The sequence below is a fragment of the Hypanus sabinus genome, chromosome 6, assembly GCF_030144855.1.
Source record: "Hypanus sabinus isolate sHypSab1 chromosome 6, sHypSab1.hap1, whole genome shotgun sequence".
In the NCBI taxonomy this organism is placed as follows: Eukaryota; Metazoa; Chordata; class Chondrichthyes; order Myliobatiformes; family Dasyatidae; genus Hypanus; species Hypanus sabinus.
In genome coordinates, this window is record NC_082711.1 from 27,828,980 (window position 1) to 27,852,257 (window position 23,278).

General features: G+C 37.4%; 1 protein-coding gene across 1 annotated transcript in view; it reads left to right on the plus strand.

Moving 5' to 3' along the window:
* Positions 1-23,278, plus strand: part of dnajb6b (DnaJ heat shock protein family (Hsp40) member B6b) — a 99,733-nt gene that overhangs the window by 23,313 nt on the left and 53,142 nt on the right. The window contains exons 2-8 of the mRNA XM_059971879.1: positions 118-208; positions 9,346-9,455; positions 13,431-13,490; positions 15,157-15,261; positions 16,489-16,605; positions 18,360-18,501; positions 19,522-19,592. Of these exons, the coding sequence (XP_059827862.1) occupies positions 144-208; positions 9,346-9,455; positions 13,431-13,490; positions 15,157-15,261; positions 16,489-16,605; positions 18,360-18,501; positions 19,522-19,592 (670 nt within the window). The 5' untranslated portion in view covers positions 118-143. The remainder of the gene's footprint in view (positions 1-117; positions 209-9,345; positions 9,456-13,430; positions 13,491-15,156; positions 15,262-16,488; positions 16,606-18,359; positions 18,502-19,521; positions 19,593-23,278) is intronic.

Consider the following 23,278-nt stretch of genomic DNA (forward strand, 5'->3'; position numbering starts at 1 on the left):
TTAGGTGTTGCTTTTGTTTTGAAATGCGTGATCTGGAAAGAGAAGCTGAAAACGTGTCTCATTTTTTGATAATTAAAAATACATTATAAATCTGATTTCTTTGTTGTATCATTGTAGGGTTTTAAAGAACTGAGTCGTTAAAAATGGTGGACTACTACCAGGTACTAGGAGTACACAAACATGCTTCTCAAGAAGAAATTAAAAAAGCGTAAGTCTGAATTGTATGAATGCTAATTAATAACTTGGTAACAATCACAGCTGAGATTTATTCTAAGTAAGGATCTAGAAAGCAGAAAATGGTTGCTCATGATGCTGTAACGTAGATGTTTATTTCTTTAATCCAATTTTCTATTTTTTGTGCATCTAGTTCAGAGCAGAATTCTCCCATATTAATGTGGACTTCACAACCGTTTAGTATGTTTTTATCTGAACCTCCTTTTGTCATTTTGGAGTTTGAGTGCTGTGACTGTGGATTTACCAAATGTCCTTTTTTATATATATATTAAAAAAAAATATATAAAATATATATATATAAATAAATAAAAAAATCTATCCCTGACTTGGAAGCTTGCCTTCATAGGATGAAGGAATTCGCTGAGTAAAGAAACCATTCCTCATTTCTGATTGGCCAAACCCTACCCTGGAGATTTGACATCTGGACTCCAGTCTTTCGAAATACTTTTGTTTCCTCAAGCCTTTTTAAGAGTTTTAATGAGAATTAAGAATCTGTTTCTCAGGAATGTCCTAGTGAATCTTTGTAGTACTCCTTTGTAAGCAAATTTCTTTGCATCAGGAGACCAAAATACTACTACATTTGCAAACCTACTAATCATACTGACTGCATTCATATCTAAGAAAATCTGCGGATGCTAGAAATCAAAGCGGTGCACACAAAATGCTGGAGGAACTTGGCAGTCGAGACAGCATCTATGGAAAAGAGTAAACTGTTGTCGTTTCGGGCTGGGACCCTTCATGAAGGGTCACGAAGAGATCTGATGAAGGGTCTCAGCCCGATATGTCGACACTTTGTTCCATGGATGTTGCCTGGCCTGCTGAGTTCCTCCACCATTTTGAGTGTATTGCATTCAAATCTAACTCATTAATATCATAAATATCTAGGCTTCCAGGACCAGTGTTTGCTGTATACCCTTGGCCACAGACTTTTAATCAGAGAAAGCAATGCTTTGCTTCCTAATAACACAGCTCAGCATATAATAGGAACCAGCCTTGTTTCCATGGCCTCTGTCTGTATTTCTCACTGCCTCAGAGCAGGCAGTGTAATTGAAGACCCACCCATCCCAAACATTTTTTCTCTATTTCTCCCCCCCCCCCCCCCCACCCCAAACACCTCTGGGCAGAAGATACAGAAACCTGAAAGTATGTGCCACCAGGCTCAAGGACTACCTTGCGGTGTTATAAGCCTATTGAATTGTTCCCTAGTGTGTTCTGACAGACTGTTGACCCTATCTATCTTGCTATGACTTTCCCGCTTATTGTCTACCTACACTGCATTTCCTTTGTAGATATGTGCTTTATTCTGTTTTGTTGTTATTTTACCTTGTACTACCTCAAGTACACTGTGTAATGATCTGATCTGTATGAACAGTATGCAAGACAAGCTTTTCACTGTACCTTGGTACATGTAACAATAATAAAGCAATTCCAATACAGGTGGTCCCCGTTTTTCAAACGTTCGCTTTACGACAGCTCGCTGTTTCAAAAGACCTACATTAGTACCTGTTTTTGCTAACCAATGAGGATTTCCGCTTTTACGAAAAAAGGACGCCCGCTTTATATGTGTTTGTCCTGAGAAAGACTACCATGACTGTGAAGCTTTGTGTGGGCAGTTGTGTGCGTAGGCGTGTACATACTCATGTGTGTACGTGCTGATCCCCCCCCCCCCCCAATCGATTTTGGCTCACTGTCTTCCCGATTCTGATAAGTGAAACTACACCATGCATACAATATTTCTACTTTATATAGGCTGTATATTTATCATATTGTTCCTGCTTTTACTTGTATGTTCGTGTTATTTTAGGTTTTATGTGTTATTTGGTAAGTCATTTTTTGGGTCTGGGAACACTCAAAAAAATTTTCCCATATAAATTAATGGTAATTGCTTCTACACTTTACAACATTTCAGCTTACAAAGGGTTTCATAGGAACACTCTACCTTCGGATATTGGTGGAAACCTGTACAATGTTTAATCCATAAAAACACAAAATGCTGACAGAACTCAGCAGGCCAGACAGCATCAGGAGTGCACTCCTGATGAAGGGTTTCGGCCCGAAATGTCGTCACTACCTCCTCCCATAGATGCTGTCTGGCCTGCTGAGTTCCGCCAGCATTTTGTGTTTTTATTTATTTCCAGCATCTGCAGATTCACTGGTGTTGACAATATTTAATCCATTTCTTTTCCCCATAACTTTGTGCTAGGGTGACTTTTTTCATTTGATCATATTGCCACTTTTCTGCAACTTGCTATGAAAGAATTTAAACGCGAAGTATTTAGGTCAAGACTGACCCAAATGGTGTTTGACTGCAGCAGTTATTGTTAAATGCTGTAATGACATCTGTTGGCTGAAATTGGTATTACAACTTACAAGCTGCCCGACCTGCTGAGTTCATTCAGCTTTTTTGACCACAGCATCTGCAGTGTACTTTGTGTTTAAAATATTAGGATTTGGCTGCAGAGACAACATGCAGCGTGGAAAGGGGCCTTCAGCCCACCAACCCCATGCCATCCTCTAACTGTTTATATTAGTGCAGCAATAAACTTACGAAACTTCAATTTTTGAGTTGTGGAAACTGGAGCATCTGAAGGAATTCCACATAGTCATTGGGAAAGGTCTGCTCATCAGCACTGAAAACTGGAAGTGAATTTGGGTTGCCAGAAATGTCACTTTTTGTGATTTTAGATTAAATTTTACTAAGAAAGATAGTATAAAGACCATAGACCATAAGACATAGGAGCAGAATTTGGCACATCAAGTCTGCTCTGCCATCCAATCGCGGCTGATGCTTCTTTTTCCTCCCTCCACAGACCTACTCCCCAGTCTTCTCCCTGTAACAATGCACAACCATCCTTCGAAATTCCAGCGAGTACAGGCCCACAGTCGTTAAATGTTCCTCATATGCAAACAGTTTCATTCCTGGAATCAATTCTCGTGAACCTCCTCTGAACCCTCTCCGATGACAGCACATATTTTCTTAGATAAGGAGCTCAAAACTGTTCATAATACTCAAGGTGAAGCTTCACCAGTGCCTTATGAAACCTCAGCATCACGTCCATGCTCTTAATCTCTTGAAATGAATGCTAACATTGCATTTGCCTTCTTCACCACTGACTCTACCTGCAAGTTAACCTTTAGCATGTTCTGCACAAAGGACTCTTGCATCTCAGATTTTTGGATTTTCTCTCTGTTTAGAAAATAGTCTGCACGTTTATTTCTTCTACCAAAGTGCATGACAATACATTTTTCAACTATGTATTTGATTTGCCACTTTCTTGCTCATTTACCTAATCTAAGTCCTTCAGCCTTCTTGTTTCCTCGGCTCTCCCTGCCACATTTGTAGCATTCGCTGAAATATTTTGATGTTTCATCATTAATGAGGTGTCGTGCTTCTGGCACTGTAAGCAAAAATGAATTACTTGAACAGTAGACAACTTCTGTTGACTTGATTCATCAACTAGCTAAAGGTAAACCTGGAACACTAGGACTACCTCCTCTTCTTCATTTGAAAGCCTTCTGCAGGGTAGTAATCCATCCAGCCAAACTATTCTTACTTAGAAGTGGTAATGCAGTAAGAAATACCCAAGGTGACTTAAAAACTTGGTCAAAGTAGCAAATTGCCACAGTGTGATTTGCCTCCTCTTCAATGAGATATACTGATATATCAGTCCCTTCCTAGATGTGGATTTGTGTTTTAGAACTTTGGTAGAGATATCATCTTTTCCTGACATGGCTTTTTAAACATTTTAACAATTAACAGCAGCAGTAAGGTTGGTGTCGATAGCTGATTGGGGTAGAGAGTAGCATCACAATGTATCATGGTTAAGGGGGCCTTTGTAGTGTTCCATTTAGTGGCTGCTACCTTTCTTTCTGTCCTTGTTAAGTTTTTTCTGCTTGCTTTCACTGGATAGCATTTTGGGTGGATGGTGTTGCAGAACCCACATAGAGCAATGCTTCCTCTATGAAAACATTCTAAATTCAAAACAGGAGTCAAGAAATGAATCTCTCAGCCTTTCCCAGGCCAGAATCTCCAACATTAAGGCCTTGGATTCTGTTGGGCAGACCGTGTCTTAGACATGCCTGACACCACTCTTGAAATGTATTCCAGGCTCTGTTGCTGGAAGTTGTCAGCTGAATAGAGAAGCTGCAAGCATGTGCTGAAAGCCTCCTTGTTCATTACTGATTCTTGGGAGTGTCTGACCTTGGTGGAGAAAAAAACATTGGTATTGTGAACCTGCAATCTGAGTTGCGAGCACCCTATGTAAACAGGAAGGAGTGTAACATCTGATACTACATCCACACTAGACTGGATAATTTTGAAAATGCCAGTTTCGAGTAAAAACAATAGGCGTCCGCACTATGCGTTTTTGGAAATATCTCTATCCACACTGAAACGGAGATTTTAGCGAATCTTCTCCTCCTGTGCATGTGCAGGACACATCTACCGAAAACAAGCGACATGTTTGGTGTTGAATCTTGTCGTAAAAGTGCGCGTTTGTGTAGTTACAGACTAGAAAAACTTAAAATGACAGACAGCTGTTGGCTCTCACGCAGGAGAACTTAAATGTAAAAAAAAACATACTGGAGTGTACGGCGGCAACCGATGGAGTTCAATGACAAATTGACCCGGCTGGCGAGGAACATTGGAAAAACTGACTAATTCTGTTGCATTAATAAAGCACCTTGTTAAATGTATAAAACATGTCTGCTTCAGTGTTGTCTTGTATTTCCATACAATGTTACATTAGGCTGTTACACATCTATTGTCAGAAGTATTTGCATAAATAGGTAAACCACCTTCATATGAGCAAGGACAGAATACAGGGCAAAGTGAATACAGTATACTTATTTATTCAGTAAGTTATGGGTCAAAGTATTTGGTGAGTACATTTCTAATTCTTCTGGCTTCAGTCTCTTTGCCGTCTGTTCTGAAATTGTTCAGTTGCGTTCAGGAAAACAATGAAATAGCGCATTGCCGTCTGATAGCATTTTCAGAAGTCTCTGGTTACGCTGTCCACACTGATCTGCCCGAGCAGCGTTTTCAAAAATAACCCATCCTGGAACGCGTTTCTGAAAAGCTCAGTTTTCGGGGGATGAAAATGCTGTTTTAGTGTGGACAGAGGGTAAAAATGAAGAGAAAAAGCTTCTGTTATGGATTTATCCGGCATAGTGTGGATGTAGCCGGAGACTTTGTCCCATTTGGTACCTCTAGCTTCATCTGTGTAAGAGTTTGTGGTTTCTACATTAACCTCATCGGCCACCTCAGAACTTACAAAATTCGAGGCAGCAAGTCATGCTCAGTCCTGAGGGACTAGTTTAGATCTATGCATAGTGGCAGAGGGAATGGAGTAGAATACTGAAGAAATAGTTTGTTTCAAAGTATACAACACTGAAATTTTGCAATTTTCTGGGTGGCCATGAAACCAAGAAAGAAAGGCAACATGATAATCAACCCCTAAATCCTACCACCCTGCAAAAAAAAAATACGGAACAAGCATATCAGCCCCCAATTCCTTCCCCTACACCCAAAACAGATCAGGCACCTCAGCCCTCAAATCCATCCAACCACACAAAAGAAACAAATAAAGGGTCTCTTACTCTCCTTTTACTTAGACTTTATCTTATTTTTACCAAGAATGAGCAAGCAGTCAAATTATATGCAGAATGAAACATCTGGCAAGACATAGGTCTACCTTTACCCTCATTAGGGAAAAAATTTGTGTTTTTTTTTTGAGGTAAGATGATCAGGTCTTGCGGGCTGTTCAGACTATTGGTGAATAGATATTTAAGTTGCACTAAATACTTAAGCACATATTCTGTCAAATAAGACAGTTTCAGAAAAGTAACTTCTGCCAATTCATTTCCCTTCAGAGCAAACAATGAAGCAGTCTTGCTGGGATTTTTCATGGTATTTTGCTGTAGAATCACCTTTCCAATCCTGCAATAAACTCCATGAATTTTATTGGCTAAAATTTATTTACATTGTCTGGCAGTTCAGAAGAGAACCACTAATTAGGTGCCCTTCATGGATTAGTAGGCTCCAATGTCAGTGCTAATAAAGTTCAAAGGTTCATTTATTATTAAAGTATACAACTCTGAAATTCTTCAGGTTGCCATGAAACCGAGAAAGAAAAGAATGGCAACACGATCATCAACCCCAAAATTCCCCTCCCTGCACAAAAAGACCAGTTCAGGTGAAAAACACAGAATATAAAGAAACTATTAAGACTGGGGGGAAAAATAGTCCAAGTCCATATCCAAATGCAGAAAACCTGAGTAACATTCTGTGGGCAAAGCTGCAGGCTCTGCCTGCTTTGGTAGCATAGTAGAGTGATCCTCAGTGATCAAAAGGCAAGCAGCTGGTGTGCACCTACTTTCACCTCGATGTTTCAATCTCCCTCCGTTGCTTTAATCGACCAGTGATGGAAGCTGTAATTGGCGAAATGGAGTCAAACATCGCTGGCAGCCTTCCCACCATGAGGTTTGTGCATGTTGCCTCTGCCTCCCAGAATCCTCTTGGAGACAGCAGAGTGCTGAAGCACCCAAACAATCTCCAACTAAAGTGAACTGCATGGTGGTAGATTGTTAAGCTTGAGTTATTTGAGTGGCACTTGTGCAGACAAATTGAGAGTATTCCACCATAATCTTGAGTTGTGGCTTGTAGTTAATGAGGGGATTTATGTTGAGTGGTGATTTTTGTATACCTGTCAGTCAGTATGGCATTGGTGAAACACTACAATGTTTTGCAGGCAGCTGATGAAATGTCTAAATAAACTTCTGAACTTCTCTCATTGCAATCTGGAGCCTGTAATTTCCCTATAAGTAATGTACTTTCAAACCATCTTAATAAACTAATGATTTCACCAGCTTCTGAAGGACTCAACAGACTTAACTCTCAGGTGTGCAGGTCTGGCACCTTTAAGTGGTCAGAGTATACTGTCATGGCCAGGAAAGAGGGAGGAAGGGAGGACTCCAAGACAGACTAAAACAGTCTGTAAAACTTCCTCTATCCAGTGTCTTGTTAGCAAAGATTCAGTCACTGGAGAACAAGATTGCAGCATCAGAAGAAAATAAGGATTTGCTGTCTTGTGTTTCCTGGAGTCATGGCTTGCTGTGGATGCACTGGATATGTCAGTGAGTGCTGAGGGCTTCACAATACACTACAGACTGGACTATTGATTAGAAAAGTGTGAAATGGGGGGGTGGGGGTTCTCTGTTTCATGATAAAATCTTTGTGGTGTTCGGAACTTGGAGTCTCGTTCCATTCTTGTTCCCCTGACCTGACCTATCTTATGACTAAGTGCTGACTGTTCTACTTGTCAAGAGAGTTCTCCTTCATTCGTGATTCTGACCAGTTTACCTACTGCCAAAGGAGTGTAGCAAGTAGCAAACAAGAAACAATCTATCCCAATGCTTTTCAAATTATTGTTGAGGACTTCAATCAGGCTTGATGGAAGAAATCTTTGCCCAATTATCAACATGTCACCTGCAGCACAAGGGTTCCAAACACTCAACCACTGTTTATTACGATTAAGGATGCCTGTTGTTCCATGCCTGGACTACATTTTGGGAAATCTGACCATTGGTTGTCTTCCTGCCTGCATACTGGCAGTCTAAAGGGCAAGACTCAGATGAGGAGAGCAGAGAGGTGATTGTGGAAGGCAGAGCAGCAGCTATGGCATGGACTATGTTCAAGGACTCATCAGGAGATCTGAATGGATATTCCATGGTTGTCATGGACTTCAAGAACAGTTATAGACAAGTATGTCCCCACAAAATCATTGAGGCTTCTCCATCCAGAGGCACTGGATCAACAAAGAGATCCACAATCTGCTTTAGGGCCATATCAGGTACTAAGTAAAATACATGAGATCCAGGTACGCTCTCCAGAAAGGCATTTTGTATGCAAAATAGTAATTTCAGACTAAACGTGAATCTCTGAGTGAAAATCTTTGTCTCAATTTGAATGTGCAATGTACAGATTATAGTAATTTGTAATAAATAGTATGTGCAGTAAGATATACAGCATAATAGTCAATATAGGATAGAAATACAATTGTATCAGCATGAATCAGTCAGTCTGATGGCCTGGTGGAAGAAGCTGTCCTGGAGCATTTTGATCCTACTATTACAGAGACAGGCGCGAAAAAAAGGGCCCGAAGGATCACTGGCGACCTGAGTCACCCCAACCATAAACTGTTACAACTGCTACCATCTGGGAACCGGTACCACAGCATTAAAGCCAGGATCAAAATGCATTGTATTGCTGTTGTAATTCTGGTGGGGGATTTTCAGATTTCCTGATAAATTGCATGGAAATATAAAAGCCGGGTGTTGCCACTGGAAATGCAGTGTTTTTTTTACACTTTAATTCTTTGCATACTGAATTCTAATTTTGTCTTTTTAATGACTTTGGCTCCCAGTCTACCTGAAAGGCATGTCCAATCTTGTGTGTGGCAGTTGGCTAGAACTCTGACCTGTACAAACCATAATCGTAGGATAAAATAAATGGTACATAGCCGAATTAAATTTACAAGAGTTGGCTCCATTGCCCATAGTTGTAATCCTTTCAGCTTTATAATGCTGCAAATATGATCAGATTTGGTATTCAGAGTACATTAGGTTTGATCATATGGATAGATAACACACTGCTGCAGTGAGTAGTGCTAAATGCATGCACCCAACTGCAAATAAATTTGATAATGCAGTAACAAAATATCTGTTGTAACAGCATTGTTGAATAAAGTGCAATCAAAATGGGGATGGCTAAATTCTTGGGATTTCTGGCAAACTGCCATCCAAAAGGCCACTGCAACAATAAAATGGTGATGTATAACACATTATTGAGTCACTGAGATAAATTATACCTCAAGAAATTATTCACTGCAACTAATTACTTTGGTTATTGGTAATTTAGACATTTTCCTATTTCTAACTGAAAATTCTGTAAAAATGCCTGCTGTAATAATGGAAGTCAGATTTGGTGTGTACAATTTTAATGAAATGATCCTGTTATTGCATGTATTATTTTGTTTATCTACCTGTATGTTGGCTTACAAGGAATTTTCTGCATATTATTTATACTTAACTGAATGCTACATTTTTGGATAGATATCGCAAACTGGCACTGAAATGGCACCCTGATAAGAATCCTGACAATAAGGATGAAGCGGAATCAAAATTTAAGCAACTTTCAGAAGCCTATGAAGTTCTTTCTGATTGTAAGTTTTATTGAATGGAATACTTCATCTGAAATGTTACTTGAGCTATTGTTTTTAAAGCAATTTAAGGTCAACATGGAAGGATGTCGATTATTCTTGAAATGTAGCTTTAAATGTTCCCATCTGGAATGAAACTAACATTTATGAAAGCTTTCGAAAAATTCAAATTTCATACCAAAAATATTTTGGAAATATTACATTTTTTAATGACAACTAGTTTTAATGCTCATGATTTCTGATTTCTAGGGTATTATTTTGTAGCATTCTGCAGTGGTCAAGGAAACTTACCTGATGTCCCAAATTTAAAAAAAGACGAGTCAAGATTGGTACACTTCTAGATATTGTAGCTTCTACCAATTAATTTGCAAGCAATGTCACTGTTGTCTCTGGTCTGTATTTCTAACACTCTGTTAGATCACTGTGTGAATACCTTTATGCCTTTTCAGAATGCTCTGAAGCATTCACCAGTAACATTTTGCATCTTTAATAGACTGTTGCTTGTGAGTACATGTTCTTTCAGCTATTTTGTGTAGTCATATTCTTGAAATTTGGCCCTGTGGCTATTTCTTCACTCAAACTGGCATCCAGCTGCTTTATGTTTGTCTATTGACTTGAAGTAACTTATATGAATTTGCAAGTATTATTCAACAGTAAATGAGAAAGTAGCCTTACTCAAAGTGGTTTAGATTACGTTCCTTCACGGAACTCTTGCCTGGAAGTGAAAATATAACTGATGAATCAATTGAAAGTAATGATGAAGGCTACTTTTGATCTGAATATATATGTGAAAATGTGCATTATAAGCATGCAGAAAGAAAAAAGTCCAAATTTTCATGCTTATTGTTTACAAAAAGGCTTTTTAAAATTTTGTGGTGTTTCTATGACTTATAGAAACACAGAAACCAACAGCACAATACAGGCCCTTCGGACCACATCTATGCTGAACATGTCCTTACCCGAGAAACTGCCCTCTCGTGCTAGCCATTTCAGCCCTGGGAAAAAGCCTCTGACTATCCACACAATTAATGCGTCTCATCATCTTATACACTGTTATCAGGTCATCTGTCATCCTCTGTCGCTCCAAAGAAAAAAAGGGCAAGAGTTCACTCAACCTATTTCTCATAAGGCATGCACCCCAATCCAGGCAACATCCTTGAAAATCTCCTCTGCACACTTTCTATGGCTTCCACAATCCTTCCTGTAGTGAGGCGACCAGAACTGAGCACAGTACTCCAAGTGTGGTCTGACCAGGGTATAGCTATAGCATTAACTCTCAGCTCCTAAACTCAATCCCACGATTGATGAAGGCCAATGCACCGTATGCTTTCTTAACCACAGAGTTGACCTGCGCTGCAGCCTTGAGTGTCCTATGTAGTCGGATCCTAAGATCCCTCTGATCCTCCACACTGCCAATAGTCTGACCATTAATACTATTTTCTGTCGTCATATTTGACCTACCAAAAGGAACCACCTCACATTTACCTGGGTTGAACTCCATCTGCCACTTCTCAGCCCATTTTTGCATCCTATCAGTATCCCGCTGTAACCTTTGATAGCCCTCCACACTATCCACAACATGTCCAACCTTTGTGTCATCAGTAAATTTACTAACCCATCCCTCCACTTCATCCACATCATTTATAAAAATCACGAAGAATAGGGGTCCCAGAACAGATCTTTAAGGCACACCACTGGTGACTGACCTCCATGCAGAATATGACCCGTCTACAACCACTCTTTGCCTTCTGTGGGTAAGCCAGTTCTGGATCTACAAAGCAATGTCCCCTTGGATCCCATGCCTCCTTACTTTCTCAATAAGCCTTGTATGGGGTACCTTGTCAAATGCCTTGCTGAAATCCATATACACTACATCTACTGCTCTACCACCATCATCCTACTGATTAGATTATCTTTGCAAAGTCTTGCTAAGATTTGATGTACTGAGGTAAGCTTCTTGTACATCAGGGGAGTATTGTGTGTGTCTGCAGTGTGGTAGAACTGAGGCAGCTCTACAAGTTGCACTAGTGACCTGAGTTCAATCCAGACACGTACTACTGAAGTGAGAATTGCATGGGTTTCCTTGCACATAATCAAAGATGTACTAGTTGATGAATTGATTGGCAACTATAAGTTGTCCCTTGTCTGTTAGTGAATAGTAGAACCTGGAGGGAGTTGATAGGAATGTGGGGAGAATAGGTTTTAACGGAAATTAGTGGGGGAATGGGATTGCTGTGAGCTGGCGTAGACCTGGAAAATGGCATGCTGTATTGTATGGAAATACAGAAGTCAGTGTTAATGGTAAAAGTATGTTTTTTTTCCCTTGGGTTTTAAAATTTGTACTTTAGCTGAATAGTATTTGTTTCAAAATTAATTTACAGTCTAAAGTTTGGTACAGTTTATCAGCAGTGGTGTTTTATGATTTCAAAGTTTTAAGTAAATGATCAAAGTACATACATGCCACCATATACAACCCTGAAATTCATTTTTTGCAGGCATTCATAGTAAGTACAAAGAAGCAATAGAATCAATGAAAGACAGCATCCAACAAGACAGAAACGATTGTACAAAAGCGAACTAATTGCCAATACAAAGTAATAAATAAGTAAATATTGAGAACATGCTATGAAGAATCCTTGAAAGTGAGTGCATAGATGTTGGGATCAGCTCAGTGATGAGTTGAGTGAAGTCCAGTGTCCCAAAATATTCTACTTGGCTTTTACTGTTATTTTCATTTTTATAGGCATCCGTTAGTCTCGAGAGACCATGGGTTTGCACCTTGGAAAGTTTCTAGGGCACAAGCCTGGGCAGGGTTGTATGGGAGACTGGCAGTTGCCCATGCTGCAAGTCTCCCCTCTCCACACTACCGATGTTGTCCAAGGGAAGGGCAAGGGCCGATGCAGCTTGGCACCAGTGTTGTCACAGAGCAATGTGTGGTTAAGTGCCTTGCTCAAGGACACAATATACTGAGGCTCGAACTAGCAGCATTCAGATCATTAGACCAATGCCTTAACCACTTGGCCACGTGCTAACTTACTGTTATTAGTAGTAAATTAATTACAGCAGTCTTTGCTTATTTTCCTATATCTGCAGGCATTATTTTTCAGGAAAGTAGATATTCACATTGCCCATTAACTAACTCTGGTAGAGCTGTATGCATTTGATTTGCAGTTTGATTAGTGTCTTCTAACTTCTCTTGAGTCAAACTATGCTCTAACTTTCAAAGATTTTTGAAAAACATGGCAAAAGGGAATGCTTATATTGATAACTACCCATAAAGTAACACTTAGCCATTGGTGAAGAGATGGGTCATTCCAGAGCAGAATCTCTAGATTCTGATCAGTTGCTAGGGTATTCAGAACTATTCAAAAAGCAAGGGATGCAAAAGTGGGTATTAGCTGATTACTGACTTTCGAAAAAATGTTAACAATTATTAAAGAAGTAATAACAATGTAGTTGGGCAATATTAATCTAATCCATTAAGGCTTCTAATAAGGGAAAAGAATGTAATGGGGGGGGAAGGCAGGAAAGTGACTTTGAGGATTGTTGGATTAACAATGATATTCAATAGTAGAGAAAGCTTGAGGGACAGAATAACCTATTTTTCATGGTCTTAGCATATTTCTATGATAAGACATCTTGTCTTATCCAGACATCCAGCTAGAGCTACATTTTGTATCTCGACCGATACATCCAATTATATAGATTTAAAGTTTTTAAAAGTCTGATATTCAGGTATGCAAACCGAAAACCTCAGTTAAACTCTGCATCTATGTGCAAATCTAGTAGACATTTGATAGCTAAACTGGAACCATTGTCTACAGACAGCAGAGCTCAGCTTGATTTTAAAAAAAAAACAAGTATTAAAGTATCAAAACAATTTGTGGCTGATTTAAAAAAAAATCATCTGTATAAAAATACTTTGCATCAAAATCAACTTAATACTTTTGATATTAAAGTTATTTTTTCTTAACACAGCTTCAAAGCGTGACATCTATGATCGATATGGCAAAGAAGGTTTGACTAATGCTGGTGGAGGTAAGTTTAAAAATAGTTTTTTAAAAAAAAAGACAAATTACTATCTCCAGTCCAAATAGAGATTCTCAATCCAAGATGTTGACAATCCATTTCCTTCCAAAGTTGCTGCCTGACCTGCTATGTTCCTCCAGCATTTTGCTCATTGTTGCCAGATATTTAATGTGGTACAGACGTTATTATAGCTCGTGAGGACTTCATTTTTCTTTGGAATAGCTTCTTATTTGACCTCAAATTTACTTTCTGGGTGAAGGTGCAATACTTGTTTATTCCTTACAAACCATGTGGGGACTTGCACTTGATAGTTCAAACAGTCAGAAACATTACAGATGCATTACATTACTCTGTATTAACAAGGCCAACAAAATGAAGTGAATCTTCAGGGAGTGTGGACATATTGACAGGTGGGCACAGAACTGTACAATTTTAGAGCAGAGGCTGTGGTGCAGCATTCTACTTAGTGGGACTTCTGTGCTGCCTGGTTGAAATATGAGTTGGTGCAAACATCTGAAGATTTGCCAGTTATAGCCTCTGAATTATCTGTTGAAAATTAAGCATTAGTTGAGAGCAGTTGTATAGATTCCCTGTTAAGGAAAAGGTTAAGTGAAAGGCTTTATGAACATGAGAGGCAACAGCACAATGCTGGAGGAAGTCAGCAGGTCAGTGGAGAGAAATAGCCATTTCCTTTGTAGATGTCACCTGACTTGAATTCCTCCGGTGCTTTCTTGGAATGTTTTGGTTTTGTTTTACTGTTTACAAGTCTGCAATGATTATAAATATTTGAATATCAAAATGTTGACATTCATTCATTCATTCAGGACTGTTGTCACAAGCTTTCTTGTAGCTTCAGCAGTCATTTTTGTGAGGGGAGTACTATGTGCTGCTCTGGGCCTATGTGAATTTGAATTGGAAATGTTTTACTGAATTACTCAAATCTAAATTGGGGAGTTATTACTTCAAAATTCTTTTCAGAAATTGTAAGTGTGAGTGAAAGATGATTGGAAAAATTGGATTAAAATATTCTTAATAGAAATTTAGATATGAAGGAATGAGATTTCACTTGTGCAAGAACATTTTCAGGTGATAGCAGTTGATAGTTATGCTGTAAAAATGCAACTAAACATAATACATTCTGTGGTTTAGTAAGAATTATACACTGGAACTGCTTTCAAATGTGGATTTGCGCTAATTGTGATTCAGAAGTGAATGCTGTTTTTGAGCAATGAGGACAACCTTTTATTTAGAAGTGAGGTTAAGAAAGACAATGGCATGCATGTTCTTGTTTTTTAATGCATGAGAAGTCCAGGCCAAATTGTATACAACAGCCACCTGCGCACTACACAAAAATTTATAAAGTCTTACTGTAATTTAAATTTAAGCTCTTTAATTGCTTGAAGAAACTTGAAATAAAAATAGTGATTAACATATTATACCATGAATCACAAATGAGAGAAAATCTGCAACTGCTGGAAATCCAAGCAACACACACAAAGTGCTGGAGGAACTGAGCAGGCCAAGCAGCATCTGTGGAAAAGAGTAGATAGTCGATGTCTTGGCCCAAAACGTGGACTGTTTACTCCTTTCCTTGGATAGTACCATGAAGTTTTTGTGTATAATTTCTGATAACTTTTTACATTTTCTTCTGTTCTCCATTTTAAAACTAATGCAGGTGGTCGTCATGGTGAAGGCTTTGACTTCGGCTTCACATTCCGCAATCCTGAAGATGTTTTCAGGGAATTCTTCGGAGGAAGAGATCCATTTGCAGATTTCTTCTGTAAGTTATTTTTCATTATGAATCATTGGGATGCCAGCATTATACTTCACACAACACTTTGCACATGAAAGGTAGAATTTCCCTGAGAAATTGTAACTTTCAAGCAGTGTTGGCTTTTAGACTTTAGAGCTGTATGTGAGGCTTCTGTATTGCAATCAAGTAACTGTTAATTGAAGAAAATTCTTCTACCGGATCTTGTGCATGGATTTGTTTTGACTGGTGGAATATTTCATTAATGCATAACAAATTCCAATCTTTCATTAATGCATAACAAATTCCAATCATTTTGTTCAAGTCTAAATGTGTTGGAAACGTATCTAATTTTAATAGAGAGCTTGTAGCTCCATTTGACAGTTTGATCAAGTTTATCTAGTGTGGCTGGTGTACAAAACTAACTTATAATATTCTTCTGGGGTGTTACTTTTATCTTCCTTACCTGAAACATTGAAACGTTAAAAGGTGGTGGGGAACCATGGTAGCAAAGCAATTAGAACGACACTATTACAGATTGAGGGTGTCTGAATTCTGAGTTCAATTCTGATGCCTTTTGTAAGGAGTCTCTGTACATCCTCTTTTCAGAATGTATGGGTTTTCCCTGGGTGCTCCAGTTTCCACCCACAGTCCAAAGAGACACTGGGTAGGTTAACTTGGTCATTGTAAATTGTCCTGTGATTAGATTAGGGTTAATTGGGGTTGTTTCGGGCTGCTGGGAAAGTGTGGCTCAAAGGGCTGGAAGGGTTGTCTCGATTGACTTTGAATAAATGAATCCTCCTGAGTCTGTAATAGCATTCAATAATCTGTCTTTGATTCTTTACCTTGGTGAGTATCCCCTCTACCTACCAAGTTATACAACATCCTGAAATTTTAAAAAATCATCTTGTCATTGTCTCTTTTTGTGCTCCCTGGATTTCCTTATCCAACTGTATTGTGGGAGTAACTTTAACTAAAGGACCTGACATTTCAAGGTTCCTTATGAAGAGCACTTATGGTACGACAATAAATGATTTTGCCCACATCCTAAAAAAATTTAACTTGGGTTGAGCACTGATGCAAAATGTTTTTTGTTCTTGGAAAAGAGATTTAAGATTTGCTGGAATTGTTCACGCCATGCTTTCAGGAAAATTAATGCTTTATAAATGAATATGTAGTAAAGCATCAAATTCCAGAACTGTAATTATAACTATAAAGAGCACAATTGTTTCATTTTGTGGCTGTCTTGTTTAACAGCGGATGATCCCTTTGAAAGTTTTTTTGGACAACGACGTCGAAGGGGAGTTGAAAGAAGCAGGGGTGGAGGAGGGCCTTTCTTCTCTCCCTTTGGTGGATTTCCTGCTTTTGATACTGGTAAATATAAAATGTCAAGTTTTTGATTGTATAACCATTGCTCATGAGTTATGAACCTTGAAACGATTACTGATATGTAATGCTTCAGAGCTTACAAATTTGTAGTTAAAACCACTTTATAGTTTAAACACAAGTATCTGTATGTAAGAAAAAACGCTGACTTCATTAGCAATTGGCTGGCTACTTTTGACGAAGTTATTGTTTTGAAACTGATGTACACTACTGATATCTACTTTGGAAAATCAAACTTCTTGTTTTTGCTCAGGAATGGAGATTTGACTTGAAGGAATTGTTGACTGCAGGGCTAATCTAGCTGAATAAGTGTATGGGGACTGAAACACTACTTGACCAGTGACTATGTATCATTAAATCCTCTTAATCGGGTTCTTGGCTGTTAAACTAATTAGTGGAGCATATTGAAGGGCAAGTGAGGATATTGTAACAGGTTTTAAATGGAATGCAAATTCTGCCTATTTTTGGGTATAAATGGTTTTGAATTTGACATGAATTTTTTTCTGTACAGTATGTTTCAACTTGGCAAAAATGAACAAAATTATGAAGATATTTCTTCATTGTCTAATACAGAAATGAGTTGGAAGTGATTCACTTTTTCCTGCAAATTCTTAATTATTTTGGTTGCTTCTGCATTTGAGTAGTTTATTATTTTGTTAAAAATATGATGCAATGGAATTAAGTGTCTGTGGCCCAGAAACAGATTTTTCTGTATAATTCATCCATTTTGTTCAGTGCCTCAGTGACTTGGAACATCATTTATATGATTGCTCATTGACTGTGATGATACCAATAAATGTCTCTTGATAACCACCTGACCCAAAATTTTTGAAGGGAATTGCCTCCTAGAGCTGCCAAACCAATTATTTGATAATTTGTATGGCTTTGAGGGTAGTTAAGTTGTCTTTGAGGGCGAGGCCTGCAAGTGGATTAGGGCTGATAGACTTTTAACTTAATACATTTGGTTGTGAGCTAACATGTTGTGATCATTGTTTGTTAACATAAATGTACTGTGGGGAAAGTGGACCAAAAATGATAAATTCAGATTTGTATTCTTTTTAATAGTGAAGTAATACCATTAGACTTATCTGTTGAATTGCATAAGCAATCATTCTTTTCAAGTCTTTATCAATTTATCAAAGTAGTTGAGATTTAGTTGGATATTTGACACTTCAAGTCTGATTGCCATGATGATGCCCCTTTCCTGCTTTTTCTCTCCAACATCTCTTTATCCTGAAGAACTATATCCAACTTGTTGAATATATCTAATGATTTGGCTTTAGCTGCTTTCTTTGGTAAATTCCATGCACACACTAGTCTCAAAAATTTTTTTGTGTTAATCCCCTCTGGGATTCTCTCACTGTTCCTACATTTAGACTTCCGGTCCTATTGTAATTCTGTTGGTTTGAGAGCTTCTAAACTCTTAACTAGAAGCCTCATTCATCCAATCTCTGTATGTCTGCATCCCAGGATGGTGAACCTTTAGAAGTGCTTGCTCTATATTTCTCCTGAAGACTTGAAGTTGTACATAATACTGCTGGTAGAAATTGCATACAATCTATTCCGTTTTATAATTATTTCTGTTAGTATATGTCTCCCATGACTGAAAAGAGGCAGAATAATTTTTTCAAAACCTTTCGTTCCATGATCATTTAGCTTGCACTTAATGTTGCATCAACTTGCAAAGAAAATTTGATTTTTAGTGAATTTAAAGAAATTATTATATTGAATTGTTTCTATAGGTTTTACTTCATTCAGTTCATTTGGAAATCTCGGAACAGCATCATTTTCCTCCTCTTCATTTGGTGGTAGTGGAATGGGTAACTTCCGATCAGTATCAACATCCACAAAATTTATTAATGGCAGGAAAGTCACCACTAAGAGGTATTCTAAATTTTGTTACTCAGCATAAAATATCTGTTTAAATTTTCTGATAAGATGTACTGAGCTTATTCTTCTAACAAATTCTACATTTCCTCTTCTAAAGTTGCTTTATTTAATTTGGTAGAAATTCAGCTGGGGCAACTGATCTATCAATCCTGTTCCTTTGGCATGTTATTTTCTTATGGGCTTGCATTTGTACATAAGTAGACTTTATTAGCACATAAAGGCATAGACCATACACCCCTCAACTGTTTCTCTATTTAATAAGATCATTGCTTCTACATCAGATGCATTTAATTGTTCAAATTCCATACCCTTCCTTTAGTGTGCTCATTAGAGTACATTTCAAAATATTTTTGTGCTGTAAATTCCTTTTGTAAATGTAAAGAAATTCTTTTCACTGTTTCCTTATCACATGCTCAAACTAAATGGATTTCAAAATCCTCTGCATTACTGATTTCAGGCCAGCTGATCTGTACTGTACTGTTTTCCCTCCTTGACCATTAGTTTTAAACTTTTCCAAACAAATGGGGCCATTTTTTCTTTAAAAAAATAAATAAATCTGAAATTTTGTTAGACCATTACTAATGCTAACTGTATTGAGTCTTCGAAGTACAGGAGCTGCAAAGCTTTTGGTGCCTTTAGCCTCTCTCATATCACTAATATTTAACTTCCTGAATATTATGCTGCTTGGTCCTTTCTCTATTTGGAATTATTTTTGTTCTCCAAGCAAGTATTTGGATGTTTTCATAGTGATGATTGAGGCACTTGGCACTTGTTCCATGTTAGAATTTCCCTGGCTTTCCAAGAGTGCTGATTAACCCTGTTCTATTATACAAAGCAGAATCTAATACAGCCTGATTTCTGGTCAGTTGAACTATGGTGGGGTTTTGCAAATATTTCCTCTATCTATTCATTCCCTACTTTGAAATCATTTACTTTATTTTCAGATCAGCCACTCCTGTATGTTAGTTTTTCAAATTTATCTTTGAAGTTGATGCCTGACTTTTAAATTTTCAGGATTATAGAAAACGGCCAAGAAAGAGTGGAAGTAGAGGAAGATGGCCAATTAAAATCTTTAACGATAAATGGTAAGGAGCAGCTACTTCGGTTGGATAACAAGTAAATGTTCCCTCATATTTAACAATTGAAAATGGAGAGCATTCATGGGGAAAAGGTTTTTGGGAAAACCCAGAAGGAATTTTACATTATTTGTTATGTTTAGTTTAAATTAGTTCTGCTGCTCATGGCACCAATAATTCAATGATGTTTATGCCATACTTGGAGTTTACTTTGACGGGACCACAAAATAGGACCATCTAGTATTCTTTTGAATTGTTACAAATTTATTGATGCACTTTCTTGTATAAGTTTCCATTGAACATATTTACCTTGTGAATTTAAGAAAATTTGTCCACTCCAAATTTCTCGAGTTAAATGAACGCAGTTTAGTGTCGAACTTGCTGAACCTGTTAAATTTTCTAACGCTCTTTTGTACTTGTCAGTAATTATAATTAAGAATATTTAATGACATAGTTGCAATTTTGCTTTAAATTGTCTTTTTGTGGTTTTAGTTTGCATGTATGCCACATTAATTATGTTTTGGGACCTATTAGTGTTTATGCTGTTAATATCTGATCACATTGACAATTTAATATGTTGATGCTGGCAGAATGAAATCTTGATATTTGTTAACAAATGACATGAAAATGTTTGTGGCACAACCATTAAAAGGGCATGGAAAAATATAATGCGTCTATGTGGTGATTTGGTTTATTTGCAAATTTGCACATTTTATTTGTAGCTGTTTTAATGTGCAGTGCTTTCTTATAATCACAATATGGCTTAAAAGTCTTAATTGCCTTGTGGAATAATTCCTACTGAATTATTAGGCATGGCAAGATAACCGTCAGTTAAAATCCATTGTCTGTGGAGAGAATTTAAAGTTTGAAGAATTCAATGAAAATAAAATAAAATTTGAACAGAAGTATAAACATTTGATAACTAGTCATATTGTATTTAATTTCATTAATGGCTTTCTAGTGCAATCTTGGAAGAAAAGCATTATATAATAATATGCTTTTAACATTATTAGAGGTATTTCTTTGTTTAGCCAGCATTGGTCTCCTGCATAACAAAATATATGTTGCTTAGATGCCAGTTTCAGATTGGTTTCAAATGCTTGCTGTACTTGTACTGAATGTACATTATTTTCAGTAGCAGTGGCCAATGTTAATTCAGTGCTACAAGTCAAAAACCTGAACATAAATGACAAGTAGGCCTTAAGCTCATTTCCTTACAGCTTCCTTGACAACATGTTCAGCAAGTGCCACTTTCTGCCCAAAATGAATGAGCTAATTAAGTTAGTTCTCTTGAATTGTGTTGGCGATTAAAGATGACAAATAAATTACTTTCATTTGGCTAGTTGGCAATGAACCATTCCAGTTATTAGTAATAATCAAAATACTACCTAAACACTTGTTCAAATGCTGGGAAGCCTTTCATGTTTCCATGGCTATTGGTGTAAAGGAGTACTTGGAGACATCAATGTTTCTGATCAGGTTCTAATTTTAATGTTTCCTTTTTCTGAATTCCCTTTCACAATTTCGCTCTTAACCTTTTTATCTCTTTAATTATGTTCTCAATATCACTCAATTTTTTGAGGAAATACAAGTGTATTCAAGGATAACCTGTTAATTATGATTTAATCTTTTTAACAAAGGACCCAAATCTCTTAATCCATTGTGATAGCTCAGGGATTTTAAGATGGGTATAAATTTAATGATTGCCACCACACCTAAACTTTTACAGGCCTCTTATCGTCTGTTCTTAATGTATTTTAACCAGAGTATTGTTTATTGTCATGCTTTGTTTTGTATTGCTTCAGCCTGTCTACGTATCCTAATAAACTATTTGCTTTTGTTGTGGCCTAACAGCATTGGTTGTGGAGTTCGATGCACTGAATTATTGCACACATTTTCTTTCATCAATTTAACGTTTATAAGTAGTGTGACATGTATGTTCAATGTTGACTGGTTTGGGGTGCAACCTTGTAACTGAACAAGATTACAATTTTTAAGGTGTTGGAGCATTGACCGATTTTGATGATCTCTACAAATGGTAAACAATATTAACATTGCCCTTGTCTAATCATGTGAAGGATAATGATCCAAACATTTCAGGATTTCACTTGCCACTATTCCAGCTTCACTAATCTTTCCACCAATCCACAACTGATTGAGGTACTTCATCATGTTGAAGTTTAAATGCAGTGCCTAATTGTGATGTTATCTGTGAATATGAAAAATGGATTTGGCATGTTGGATAGGGAGGGTAAGGTCTCACCAGATCAGTAATACAAGACTGCATTTTCTTTATCAAAGTTGTGTTTGTTTTTTTTTGGGACCTCTGTCAATGTTGAGAATTGGTAAAGAGCATCCCTGATATACTCCAAACTTTCTTCCCACTGACACTAGATTAATAAGCCTACAATAGTGCTTTGTTTTTTGAATATTGAAGCGCCACCAAAATGATTCTATAGATGCTCGATGAAGTCCTTATGATCCTCACCAATATAACTTAGTTTGTTATTATGGCCATGATTATGCCAAAATCCAGATATGGACTATTCTTTATACTGATCTTTTGGCTGTTCAGAGGACTTGAGCACTTATCAGGTAGTTAATAAAACATCAGCATGTTAATAAAAAATCCTTTTTATTCACTGTGGTTAATAAGTTAGCTTGACTTAACAGTACTGTTTTTGAAACTGAGAATTTTTCATTTGGATAATTTTGAAATTTTATTTCATATTCCATAGCACTGTTTTAATGTCATTGGATTTATCCATTTGTCCAAGACTGTTGAATTTTTGGTGACTTCAGTCCTATGAAATCCAACTTTTTGTGAATCAACTAAATTAAATCACTTTGGTAATGTGTTTGCACATCATTGAGAAAGTTTTATCTTTGATCATGAGTTAATTATGAAGCTGTTTAATGTTACTCAAAACTATTTAAACTTTAAGTGATCCTTTCACTCAACTTTCCCTCCTTGCTTCATGGTACAATTTGAGTCCATTTTTATGCGCGAGGAGATGAGATCTTGTGCTTATTATAAAATGCTACTGACAGTACTTTAATGTAGCTTCATGTGATGCTTTGCTCATAATTAAGATCATTATAATTGATCTCTGTGTACACATTCCTGTTTGTTTCTGACTGAGGCACTCTTAAACATGTAGCCAACAATTACTAAAATTTGCTATTGTATCATTGTAAAGGAAATGCTAACATAAGCTACATTGAATACAACTCGAGCAAAATTTTAATTTGCTACTTTTTAAGAAGTTGCCTCGCAAAAATGAGGACTGAACTTGTTCGTACTTGTGTGCACCCAAGCCAGCCTTGTAATTATCTTGGCCTTGGTGTCTATTCCATGGGAGATTCATGGATTTGCATTCTTTGTGCAGGTAGTCACAGGTTCTGAGCTGTTTTGTACCAAGCTTGATTCCATACTGCACATGCAATTTCATTACTCCACCACCAATACCCAGCAAAACATTACCTTGCCTTTCCTGATCTTCACCTGTTTTTTTAAAAAAAGGTTCTGTATTCAGGTTCATTCAGAAATGCTTCTATTTGTGGGTTTGCTCAACACTTAAAATTAAGGTGCATTAATGGGATGAAGCAGTTACTTGTCAATCTTTCATCGTAAACCTGCATACAAACTGATGTGGTAGAATCAGACACAGGAAGTATGGAAGCAATATTGGGAA